At 39.7% G+C, this 13774-nt stretch overlaps 1 protein-coding gene across 3 annotated transcripts in view; it reads right to left on the bottom strand.

Moving 5' to 3' along the window:
* Nucleotides 1-13774, bottom strand: part of VWA8 (von Willebrand factor A domain containing 8) — a 300653-nt gene that overhangs the window by 252201 nt on the left and 34678 nt on the right. For all 3 annotated transcript variants that reach the window (XM_065581171.1, XM_005301483.4, XM_065581170.1), the window contains exon 2: nt 5869-5946. In XM_065581171.1, coding sequence (XP_065437243.1) covers nt 5869 — 1 coding nt within the window. In that variant the 5' untranslated portion in view covers nt 5870-5946. The remainder of the gene's footprint in view (nt 1-5868; nt 5947-13774) is intronic.

Raw genomic sequence — 13774 nt, forward strand, 5'->3', positions numbered from 1 at the left:
TTTTCAAAAGTGTCATCTAATTTTGGGTGCTTAACTTCAGAAGCTTAGGGCCCGATTATGCAGAGTACTTACATTTTATAACACTTTAGATGTTCAGTGCACAGCTCCCATTAACCTCATTTGCAGTTGAGTGCTCAGCACTTCTGCGAACCAAACCCCCCAGTGTCTCAAGTTGGGCACCCAGAAAATGAAGTACTCAGTGACCTCCATGAAAATTTTGGTTTACTTGATTTGCCTAGCATCACGCAGGAACCCCTTACTGAAATATGCACCCAGTGGCCCCTTCATTGTGACAGAAGGGCCACCAGGCCAAACCTGCATGGCACTACAACAACGTGCACTTGGGTGCAACACCACTAACTGGAATTTGGCCTGGTGGCCCCTCTGTCAAAATAGAGGGTCTGCTGGGCCAAATCCAGGACAAGAGCTGTTGCTGTGGGATGAGCACAGTGCAGGCTCGCTTTCCAGCCTCTCCATCAACCTCCCCTGAGTGGTAATGTTTTTGGAAGGACTGGGGGCCTCAGTTTCAGATTTTGCCCCATGTCCTAAAGAACCTTTGTGTGCCCCATACCAAGTGGCCCTTGCTGTCAGGAGGAGCAATTGCAGCAGAAGTCCTGCTCAGCCTCTATAGCCATGGGATAGAGCATGTCCAGTCAGCGTGTAGGAGTTACTTGGGGATGGAACACGTTCAATACAAATAGAATCTTCAGTGAATTTAGCAGCCAAACTCTAACAGTGTTTAGGAGTTGCGAGGGGAAGGAACAGGCTCAGTACTGAGCATGTGTGAACTGAGATTTTTCAGAGGCTTATAAATTTGCCAAATTTGACTACATTATCCCAGAGAGGTGCCTGAACTAAATCTCGTAAGAATGTTTTTAACTTGGGCAAACAACTTGTTTTTCCCTAGCCTTGTTCTTGAAAATTGCTGAACCATTATAGCTGAAACTTACACACACACAAAATCAGTCTTAGGCAGACACCTGGCTTGGAAAATTTCAGCGCAAACAGTTTAAGTATAGCAAAATTAGAAGAAACTTAAAACAGTATTTTGGAAAGAGGCACAGGAAGTTTAGGCAGGTTTTCGTCGTGGGGAGAGGGTGTTAACTGCAGGACTAGTCAAGGTTAGAGAAGGCTAGTGGGGCTAGAAAAGGCTCCATGATTTTGAAGAGAAGCTATGAGCTGCAGGCAAAAATACTGGACACCTCACAGGGCTCTGCCCAAGTCCAACAAGTCTCCAGATTGGTGAGGAATCTGAGGCAGGGAAATACATAGAGGTGTATTTATTATTTTGTATAGATCTGTGTATCTATCATGCTACTTAAGTAATGAGTAGTGCTGTTTTAAAATTGTGTATTCGTCTGGGTGTCTGGTGGCTTTCTGCAAGGTGTTCCCCTGAAAAGATAAACTGTAAACCAGAAGGCTAAACACCTTTGGTGGGACTCTGGGGGAAGAAGCAACAGCTGCTGGGGAACCTTGGGGGGAGACTGTGCTAGTTTCAGGGCCTATTAGAATACTGTGTCCAGTTCTGCTGTCCGCACGTGAAGAAGGATGTGGAAATAAAAACATAAGAACAACCATGCTGGGTCAGACCAAAGGTCCATCTATCCTAGTATCCTGTCTTCCGACAGAAATACTGAAGAGAGTTGAAGTGATGACCACAAAAATGACAGAGGAGCTGAAAAAACAGCCTTATGAGGTGAGGCTTTAGGACTCAACCTATTCATCTCATCAAGGACGAAGACTGAGAGATGACTTGATCATTGTATATAGGTACTTACATATTGATGAGATCTCATAGTATGGGGCTTTTCAATCATGCTGACAAAGGCCTACCAAGTTCCAGTTGTTGGAAATTGAAGTTAGATAAATTCAACCACAAAATAAGATGCAATTTCCTAGAAGTAAGGGTGATAAAATATTGAAACAGCTTACTGGGGAGGTGGGGGGCTCACCATCACTTGGGGTCTTTACAATGAGATGAGATCTCTTTCTAAAAGACATGCCTTAATCCTGTTTCTAGGAGAAATTTTGTGGCCCGAATGTTGGGGAGGAGGGTCAGATTGGATAGTGGTGGTGGTCCCTGGGAGGTTTTTGAACCCCCTGTTCATTCCTTCCCTTCATGGACCATGGAGAAAACAGGAAGTTCTATATGTCCTCGACATGCTCATAACACTTGCATCTCTGCATTAAGACAATGGCTATAATCAAATCTCACGCTTCAGGGATTCAGCCAGTCATCTGTGCGGGTCAGGATGGAATTTTTTTTCCTGATGCACCATATGCCAAAAGTATTCGAGGGTGTTGTTTTCCCTGAAGCATCAGGGCTTAGCCACAGCTGGAGACACGATACCAGACAGGGTGGACCAGTGCTCTGAGATAGTACAGAGAATCCTCTTTCTTAGATATCTGGCTGGTATGTCTTGCTCACATGTTTAGCAAATCTTGTAACTTAACCATATGTCCTCATATTTGTCCTCTTTTTTTAAACTACTAACAAAATCATCCAAAGCACAAGAGCTGGTGGTGATGGGGGACTTCAACTACCCAGACATCTGTTGGGAAAATAACAGAGCAGGGCACAGATTATCCAATAAGTTCTTGGAATGTATTGGAGACCATTTTTTATTTCAGAAGGTGGAGAACGCTACTGGGGGGTAAGCTGTTCTAGATTTGATTTTGACAAATAAGGAAGAACTGGTTGAGAACTTGAAAGTGGAAGGCAACTTGGGTGAAAGTGATCATGGAATGGTACAGTTCACGATTCTAAGGAATGGTAGGAGGGAGAACAGCACAATAAAGACAATGAATTTCAAGAAGGCAGACTTAAGCAAACTCAGGGAGTTGGTAAGTAAAATCCCATGGGAAGCAAGTCTAAGGGGAAAAACAATTGAAGACAGTTTGAAAAACTGCAAAGAGACATTATTAAGGGCATAAGAGCAAACTACCCCACTGCGTAGGAAAGATAGGAAGTATGGCAAGAGACCACCCTGCCTTAACCAGGAGATCTTCAGTGATCTAAAACTCAAAAAAGAGTCCTACAAAAAGTGGAAACTCGGTCAAATTACAAAGGATGAATATAAACAAGTATGTAGGTACAAAATTAGTATGGCCAAGGCATAAAACGAGATCAAACTAGCTAGGGACAAAAAGGGTAACAAGAAAACATTCTACAAATAAATTAGAAGCAAGAGGAAGACCAAGAACAGAGTAGACCCGTTAATCAGAGGGGAAAGCCAATAACAGAAAATGTGGAAATGGCAGAGGTGCTTAATGACTTCTTTGTTTCAATTTTCACCAAGAAGGTTGGTAGCGATTGGACGTCTAACATAGTGAATGCCAGTGAAAATAAGGTAGGATCAGAGTCTAAAATAGGGAAAGAACAAGTCAAAAATTACTTAGATAAGTTAGACGTCTTCAAATCACCAGAGCCTGATGAAATGCATCCTAATATATTCAAGGAGCTGACTGAGGATATATCTGAGCCATTACCAATTATCTTTGAAAAGTCATAGAAGACGGGAGACATTCCAGAAGACTGGAAAAGGGCAAATATAATGCCCATCTATAGAAGGGAAATAAGGACAATCCAGGGAATTACAGACCAGTCAGCTTAACTTCTGTACCTGGAAAGATAATGGAGCAAATAATTAAGCAATCAATGTGCAAACACCTATAAGATAATGAGGTGATAAGTAACAGTCACCATGGATTTGTCAAGACCAAATCGTGTCAAACCAACCTGAGAGCTTTCTTTGACAGAGTAACAAGCCTTGTGGATAGGGGGGAAGCAGTAGATGTGGTATATCTTGACTTTAGTAAGGCTTTTGATACGGTCTTGCATGACCTTCTCATCAACAAACTAGATGGAGCTACTATAAGGTGGGTGCATAACTGGTTGGAAAACCATTCCCAGAAAGTAGTCATCAGTGGTTCATAGTCATGCTGGAAGGGCATAACGAGTGGGGTCCCACAGGGATCGGTTCTGGGTCTGGTTCTGTTCAATATCTTCATCAATGATTTAGATAATGGCATAGAGAGTACACTTATAAAGTTTGCAGACAATACCAACCTGGGAGGGGTTGCAAGTGTTTTGTAAGATAGGATTAAAATTCAAAATTATCTGGACGAACTGGAGAAATGGTCTGAAGTAAATAGGATGAAATTCAATAAGGACCAATGCACAGTACTCCACTTAGGAAGGAACAATCAGTTGCACACATACCAAATGGGAAATGACGGCCCAGGAAGAAGTACTGCGGAAAGGGATCTGGGGGTCATAGTGGATCACAAGGTAAATATCAGTCAACGGTGTAACACTGTTGCAAAAAAAGCAAATATCATTCTGGGATGTATTAGCAGGAGTATTGTAAGCAAGACACAAGAAGTAATTCTTCTGCTCTACTCTGCGCTAATTAGGCCTCAGCTGGAGTATTGTGTCCAGTTCTGGGCACCACATTTCAGGAAAGATGTGGAAAATTGGAGAAAGTCCAGAGAAGAGAAAAAAATGATTAAAGGTCTAGAAAACATGAGCTATGAAGGAAGATTGAAAAAAACTGGGCTTGTTTAGTCTGGAGAGGAGAAGACTGAGAGGAGACATGATAACAGTTTTCAAGGAGGAGGGAGAAAAATTGTTCTTCGTAACCTCTGAGGATAGGACAAGAAGCAATGGGCTTAAATTGCAGCAAGGGCAGTTTAGGTTGGACATTAGGAAAAACTTCCTAACTGTCAGAGTGGTTAAGCACTGGAATAAATTGCCTAGAAAGGTTGTGGAATCTCCATCACTGGGGATTTTTAAGAGCAGGTTGGACAAACAGCTGTCAGGGATGGTCTCCTTAGTCCTGCCTTGAATGCAGGGGACTGGACTAGATGACCTCTCGAGGTCCCTTCCAGTTCTATGCCAAAAACTAAGAGACACTATCCAATAATTCAGGCCTCAAATTTAGATTACAGCAAATAAATACATACCCGTACAGATTTACCAAACCTAACAGAATTAAAATGTTGTAATTTGTTCTTATTGAAATGAGAGCATTTGTGTTAGTGCATGAGAAAACTGACTAAACAAAAGTGAAATGGACTAGTGCATTTTCATTGTTAAAATTGGGTGAAATGCAGAAGTAAAAGTACAGCACAAATGGTGTAAAGTAAAATCAGATATTTAGGAATTTTAAATGATGTAAAGCAGTATTTCTCAGTTGGTGGGTCACAAGGCATTGAGAGTTATTACAAGCTAAAGCAAAGAAATCTCACTTCCCTGCTCCCTACACACCCTTACCCTTCAAGGTCAAATCCGCTCTATTAACCTCTCTATTCATATACACAGTTAAATTATATAGGTTTATTGTTACCAATACATTTGTACTTTGACTTTTACAGTAAATGTGTAATAGTGTTGTGAAAATGTTTTACTTCAAATAAGGGATTGCCAACCTCAGAAGATTGAGAAACACTAATCTAAGATATTAACAGTAATGGACGTATGTAACTTATCCTGAAAGTACTGTAACATCAGGAGTATCTGAAGGAATGAGGTAAGACCATATTATCTAAAAATCCAAACTTTAATGCAACCACAGTCCTACCACAGCAGTGCCTGCCTCGCCTAGCACCAGCAACAGGCCCACCACAAAAAGCATTTCCATTTCCATTCTCATTCCCCCCAGCTTCTCTCTCAAGGGGAATGGCAGGGGAGGGTGAATGCCCATTACAATTTTAATTAGCCTCCATCTACAAAACATATTTCTTCTTTAAAATATTGAAGGATAAGTTAAGACATATTGCTTGCGTGAGAGTAAGGGTTTGTAAGACTGGGCTCCAATATTCCAGACACATTATACATTCACTAGCCAAAAGAAAGAGGTTTCTTACTGTAGTTCAGTGGCACAAGTTCTGGGCTCTTTGGCGTTTTGAGTTTAAATGACACATCTCCAATAGTAACAGTATCCCCTAAAAAAAAGAAGAAATATTAAAATATACTGTACACTTTTTAAAAAACATACATGTGCTTGCAATAATGCTGACACTGGAGGCCTAAAAGTGAAGAAGGGTATGACTGCACATTCAGGGAACAGCCTCTGCTGAGTTTCAGAACTATTAATGTATTATACAGAACTATTAATGTAATCTATCCAGCAGAACCTTGAAAATGTGATATGAGCATAACTTAATGGAGGGGTGATTTTCCGGAGTATGTAGACAACCTGAAACAATAGCTCTGAGCTGTGAAAACTGACCCATTCATTTCAATCAGTGCCCCATCAACTCAATGGTTGCACACCTGCAGAATCTGGTGTCTTCCTAAGATGTCACAAAACACTAAGTCCTATCAGCTCTTGTGAAGTTTTAGAATTGGTAGCTTAGTTTACGGTTATATTTTTCTGAGAGATTGGGGTGGCAAATATATGGCCTGCAAGTCAGAGCTAGCACCCAGAACCCTCTCATGAATCCCCAGCTCAGCCCATGTGCTTCAAAAGGATCCTGGTCACAGCTCCCTGTTTTCAGCAGCTCACAAGAGGCTACAGGGTTCAATAAATGTGTTAGCTCATTATTTTAACATGTATGCAAAATGTCTGACATGGATTGTATATATTCAGGGTTTTCAAGTATCCCTTATCTATGATTATTTTAGAGGGTCTTTCTCCTCCTTTTTTGACTAGGTGATTTTTCCCACCAACCTTTTTCTAGTTCAAACAGTATTTTTAGGAGGTCGTTTTTTTTAAAAAACATTTTAAAAAGTTCACTACTTCAGATGTTTTGTGCCTATTTGATACAGACACATCCTTCCTTATTTTAAGCACCATTAGGGACCACAGTATGCAGCGGAATTAGGAGACATAAAAATATCACAGCATGGACGAATGAGAGCAGACTCCACAGAGCCACTTCTCCCGTTCTTGCACAGGTGGGTGGGAAGGGAAGTGGGTGAAGCCTTCACTATACCTCTTATACCCCCACAAATTCACCAGCCAGCACAACTGAGCTAGCATAGAGGGGAAAGTATTTGGACCAGGTATAGAGCTGGCACAGATTACTTCCTCCTTGAAGCAAGAGAGGAATTAGGGACCATTTTGTGACATCCGAGGTTCTCCTTGGGCAACACCTAGCTGTACTGCCATTTACCCAGGGTCTGTGGCAAACCCATAAGCTAGTCCTTATTAATGGACTTTCTCTCAGGCCTTACAAGTTTTCCCTGATAAATTCTAAAACCCTAATTATTCCCCTTGACTCTCTCAACTAGCATTAGCTCATTCTCGAACTTTGCTGCCTTTATCTTTTCCCAGCACCCCTTAATTGGCTGTATTCTTGTTAAGTTGCACTTGTCAATTTTCCATTTCCAGTACAGATTTGTATTTTAATATCAACTTCCAGTCCTTGGCCAATCCCTCAAAAAACCACATTAGCTACTTCTCCTTACACTCTTCATTTCTGGATCAATAGTAATGTAATGTGTCTGAATTATGACATTTTGTAGCATCCTTTCATCCTACTGTATTTTAATACCATATTCCTCTTGCTGTTTCCTGAATCCTAGCTCCTAAGAAATGCTTGAACAAATCTAACATTCATTATTTAATACCCTTTAACAGTCTATAAGAAGCACTGTATCGACAAACAACATATGCAGTGTTTCCTACAGTAACTCCACTTACATCAATATAATAGGTCAGTCTTCCCCTGTGGCTAGTTGATGGTCATTGTACCTTTAAGCTCAGGATCCCTTTAAAACTTACTCTCTCCGTAGGCTGCTATAAAAAAAATGTAGTAAGCCAGCACTTCAGGGCTGAAAACTGCACCAAAGCTCCCCTCCCACTCCCCTTATGTGTCTGCAGCTCTAACGTCCCTTGCTCACTGGGGTGATAATGAAGGGCTGAGCAGGCTGGAACCAAGTAGGATGCTGAGCAGGCTGGAAGACATCTGAAATTTCAGCAAGGGTCCCGAGGGGTCCATTGCTTGCCTGAAGCTCCACAACCCCCTTCTTCAGGTCATCTTCTTAAATGCTAAAATTCCTCTTACAACAGATTTGTCTGAATGTCTGCCTCAGGAATTTAGTGTCAATTTGTTTTCTCGCCTTCCCCCCGCCAACGAGCGACAAAACAAGTGTATATGACTAATTAGCTTATAGCTTAAATTATTTACATTCAAGTTGTAAACATACTGTCTCTCTCCCCTATACACATGATTCGTTCAAAATACAGAAGGAATGAGACATGGGCTGAAAGGACAAAGAGCAGACAAGTAAAAAAAAAAAGAAGAAAGAAAACCAAAACCAAAGCAATTTCCCTTCTATTTTTGATGTTTTTTGAATACAAAAAATAAGACACTATAAGCTTTAGGATCACAATAGAAACTACTTTTATTTGACCATTTTCTCACCAACAGAAGTTGGTCCAATAAAAGAAATTACTTCGACCACTTTGTCTCTCTAATATCCTGGAACTGACACAGCTACAACTACACTGCATACAATAGAAACTACAGCAGTTTTTTAGGCTACCTATTATATTCGCCAAGCAAAGCAAGGCCTTACACTCAACTCGATGGCATTTCTCTGTTTGTCTGTCTTTCTGTAACATGATATATTCTGAAAAACACATCCTGTCATGGACTGTTCTAGGTATCAAAGTGCAGAGCCTATTGATTTTAATGTAAATCAGAAAATCAGAAAAGCCTGAAATTCCATTAAAATCAGGCCCGTACAGTGCCCATTTGGGGAAAACAGGAAGGTGGAAGTAGGGGACATACAGAGCTCCTGGCATCTGGTTAGAAAACATATCAGATTTAGCCAGCTCTGTAAAAAGAACCAGTTGATGACATCCATTAACATTGTCCAGGTTACATCCTCCTCCCCATCTCAGCTCTGCTCATGATCGCAATGGAATTTAAAATGATGATGCCCTGAATGACTTATCGCCCAGACAGAAAGAAAATAAATAATTTTACAAATTACAAATTGTGGGGAAATGGAGGAATGCAAGGAGCTCCTGGTGTGTGCAATGAGCTCAGCCCACAGAAACACCACAGTGTGCAACTCTAGTCTAGGTTCTTCTATCATGCTTATCTCTATGGTACATATACAAAGGGACCTCACCTGTCCTTCTAACATCATCAAGTATATTACTAGGGTTCCCTCTATTGAGACACGTTTTTTTAAAAATTACAAACCTATATTATGAAAATTCCAAACTTTCCGTCTCCTTATACTACCCCCATCAAAACGGAGTTAAAATACTACAATGGCACACTTGTGTCACTGTAGCGCTTCAGTGTAGACACTACCTAGGCCAATGGGAGGGATTCTCCCATCGCTATAGGTAATCCGCCTCCCCGAGAGGCGGTAGCTAGGTTGACGGAAGAATTGTGCCATCGATCTAGCACTATCTACACTGGGGGTTAGGTCGATATAGCTACATCTCTCGGGTCTGCATTTTTCACATGCCTGAGAGACATACCTATACCGATGTAAATTCCTAGTATAGGCCAGACCCTAGAATGAGCACAGATTAAGTCCTGAAAACCACAGCTGAACAGACAGCTTTTTTTTTTGGGGGGGGGGGGGGGGGGGGGAGTGCTAGTTTAAAACTGAACCTTAACACAATAGCTCAGTAGCACTTTCCTGAAGCTGTGCAATTTTTAACCTTCATTCAGACACCGCAGAAGTGTTGGTAAGTGAGCTTCTAAATAAAGATATTTGCTTATCTTGAGATAATTTAGCTAATAAAAATGTGACAACCCATGGAAACTAACACCCTCTATTTTTCTAGAACTGCTATTTAGAGTGGATAACACATTTAATACACCCCTATTCCTACAAGAAGTGACAAAATCCATGTCTACACTATGGTTGCTACTGCAGCCATAGTATAACCCCATAGTGCAGACACAGACTACAGTTTTGGAAGGGGGTTTTCCATTGCTGTAGGAACTCCACCTATCCAAGTGACAGTAAATAGCATTCTTCTGTCGACCTAACTGCCACAACATGGCGGTTTAGGGTTAGCATAGCTGGGGTACTCTGGAGTTTAGATTTTTCACACCCCGGAGTGCTGTACATATGTTGACCTAAGTTTTAAGTGTAGACGAGGCTGATCATAGGTTCTTCATATGATCAGAAGTGGTCAAGAATTAGGTCTATCAGTCATACTACCAAGCCCGTGCCTAACCCCACATGATAACAGAATTTCATGCAGCTGTCCACCCACATGGATCACAATCACAGGATTGGAGACCTAGATTTACATCTCATTTAAAAGCTCATATATTACTTTGATATTTTTTCCACCCCATCAAATTATTTTCCTACAAGTGGTGAATAAAGAGCTATTGTTATATCTATTTTTAAAAACTGAGAGATACAAAGGCCTGATCTACACTTAAAATTTAGATTCACATAGCTACATTGCTCAGGGGTATGGAAAATCCACAAACCTGACTGACAGCTATCCCAACCTATGCCAACAGAAGAATGCTTCTGTTGACCTTGCTGTCATCATTCAGAGAGGTGGCATTCCTAAACGGACAGAAAAAGCCCTTACATTGCAATAGGCTGCATCTATACTGTGGGGTTATGCTGGCATAGCTACGGCAACATAACTATGCCAGTATGGTCTCCGTAGTGTAGACATACTCTCATACACAACAGTGGTATGAGTCATATATATAAAGACAGATAAATAGATTATATCAGGGATTCTCAAACTGGTGGTCATGACCCATCGGGGGTCACAAGGTTATTACATGGGGGGTCACGAGCTGTTAGCCTCCACCCCCAAACCCCACTTTGCCTCCAGCATTCATAACAGTGTTAAATACAAAAAAAGTGTTTTTAATTTATAAGGGGGGGGTCGCACACATAGGTTTGCTGTGTGAAAGGGGTCAACAATACAAATGTTTGAGAAACACTGGATTATATCTTAATCACAATTTAAAAAAAAAGTAGCACAAAATAGTTTTTCCTACATTTTTCTATTAGCTACTTTTTATGGTGAAATAACACATCATGAAAAACAAAAGAAATAAAATTGATTTAAAATGGCCATTTTAAAACAAAGAATCCCCTCTATAATTTTAGACTCTTATCTGCAAGGATGTACACATGTATATAACCTTACTCACTGTGAGCAGTCCCATTGAAGTCAGTAACATTATGCATATAAATAATTCCAAGCACATATGTCAGTCTTTGCAGGATCGGCACCCTAATGAGACACTGCGAGGTTTGAAATACATTCTTATTGGGTGGTTAAGAATTCTCTCTTTTGGACTCTTTAGGTCTGAAATTATAGGATTACCATACTGAAAAAGTGATCTCAAAATATCTATAATTCAGTCTTATATAAAATATTCATCTTCTCTCTTCAACTAATAGCACAAACACATTTAAACTGTGGTGTTATGCACTGCTAACACTAATTTCTGTGTGATTATACCACATCTGTTTGAGAAAAGTTCAACAGCTAAATTACATCTGTATATATATTTTTAGATCCTCATTTCATGATAGAGAGAAGGAAAGGAAAATAAATGCTTCCAACGGATATCATTTACAAAACACCTTTACAAAAGGACATGTAGCAGAGAGAATGGCAACTCCTCCTCAGAGATCCAATTTAAGCTTGAAAAGGGTAATGGTATTGTTATTAAGAATTTGTTTTTTCCTTTTCCTCAGCCTTTTTTAATAAATTATTACAAAGTACAGCAAGCATGTATTTTGAGTTAAATACATGATTTTACACTTATTTAAACAGTTCTGCGCTTGCATTTTGGCTTGTGCATTGTAGTCTTTAGTTATAAATTTATTCATGCTCGCAGGCCTATTCTATACACATCTGAAGGATAACTGTGGTCTTGGGAGTACTAGGGGTGTTTTGTTTTGTTTTTTTATTTACGTGTTCCAGGAAAATACTATCACAAGCAAAAGTTTGTTCCACTGCTTCCTTTTTTGGGGTTAACTGATTAAGTTAGCTCTATATCCACTGCATTAAACAGTCTGCAGAGTTGGGGGTTACTTGTTAGCAAATAAGAGTACTTATGTTGAAATTCTACTAAAGTTTCAAAAAAGTCTCCTGCCTTAGTTAGCAACATTTCTTCAAGTGAGAACCAATACCCTTCTGGACAAAATATGTGGTTCCCCTCTAAGGAAAATAGGTTGACCAGACAGCAAGTGTGAAAAATCAGGACGGAGGGTGGCGGGGTAATAGGAGCCTATATAAGAAAAAGACCCAAAAATCGGGACATCTGGTCACCCTAAAGGAAACACAGTGCTGACTTTCAGCATCTAATGTTTTCATAATACATAATGTAATTTCCAATCAACATTAGCTGTGTTAGAACCACAGAAGTTCTGATGTTTTTTGGCTAAGGCTTGATTTTCTTCTGTGACCTGCTATGGACTAATGCATTTCTTCACTAGTTAAAGTCTACAATGTCAATAAAGACAATATATATTTGTATTTACCCTAGGATTGATTACAAAGCCAATGATAAAGCAAGCTGAGCTTCAAAACATCAAGTGTCTTCTCTTGGAGAACTAACAAGTACTGTTATACTCCTTTTTCTCCCCCTTTCTGAGCATATTATTTCTGCATTGGAATCTTCCCTGGACACCTAATGATCATTTATGGGATTAAAGAAACCAGCATAAAGCAGAGCTTTTTATAATTTGAAAGCATTATACCTCTTGGCAATTTGTGAAAATAGTGTGCACTGTTAGTATGGAATGATTGACAATGCTCAATTAATATATTGTACACCTCTTGTGATAAATCAGTTTAAATATTTTTAACACTAGGATAATTAAACTTTGTACTTATTGTGTATACCTTAGTTTTGCCCTGTATTTACAATGTGTTGTGTAAATTGGCTACAAGAGATTTTTATCAAAAATATTAATTCCTACCAAAAAATGAGTGGCCTTCAGCTGTGTTCTCTGAGGCCCCCAATTGAGAGGGAATTCTCTGAATCTTAGTGATGTGGAGGGAGCTGCTTTGTTTTTCCAGTAAAAACATGAATGTAATGGTCAAAAATGTTCTGGCTCAAAAAGGATGATATACTGGGCTGAACTTAAGAATTGTCCTGTTCACCAATTAGGTAGCTGGCACTTTCCACTAGTGTGCTTTATCAGTGCTAAGCTGTCCGGCTTGTCAGTACTGTAATATGAAAATTAACTTTGTGTTTCAATACTAAAATAAGGTTTTCAAAGTACAGTTTGTTCAAAGTAGAATATCCAAGCTGTCAACCTATTTTTAAATGAGCTTAAACATCAAGCATAATTGATCATTAGTATATTTTCAGTGACACAATAAAAGAAAATAAACCATGTCTGAAAATCAAAGAGACTTATTAAAAAGAACTTCCTTTTATTGAAAACTAGTTGAAACACCCTTCAAAATTCACCCTGGCAATTCCTATGTGACTTTTAATAAGAGTCCTTGTAGAGTGCTTGAATTGGCTAAACAAGTTCAACTTCAGGACAACAAGGTTTATGTATTAACCCAAAAAATATTTGCAAAACAAACCCACAAACAACTGTGGCTATAATTAAATATTTACTAAATATTAGAAGTTAAATTTAAAACAATTACCAGATTTTGAATCTCACAGCCTGTACTGAATTTTACTCAAAGAGAATGACCAAGAAATCATGTTTATTAAGCGTTAATAGTCTGCTGAGCGTGCATGGCTATGTCTACACTGCACACCTTACAGCAGCACAGCTGTGCCCTGTAAGGTATGCAGTGTAGCTGCTCTTTGTCTGCAGGAGAGGTCTCCTGCTGAC

Source organism: Chrysemys picta, chromosome 1 (assembly GCF_011386835.1).
Source record: "Chrysemys picta bellii isolate R12L10 chromosome 1, ASM1138683v2, whole genome shotgun sequence".
Classification (NCBI taxonomy): Eukaryota; Metazoa; Chordata; order Testudines; family Emydidae; genus Chrysemys; species Chrysemys picta.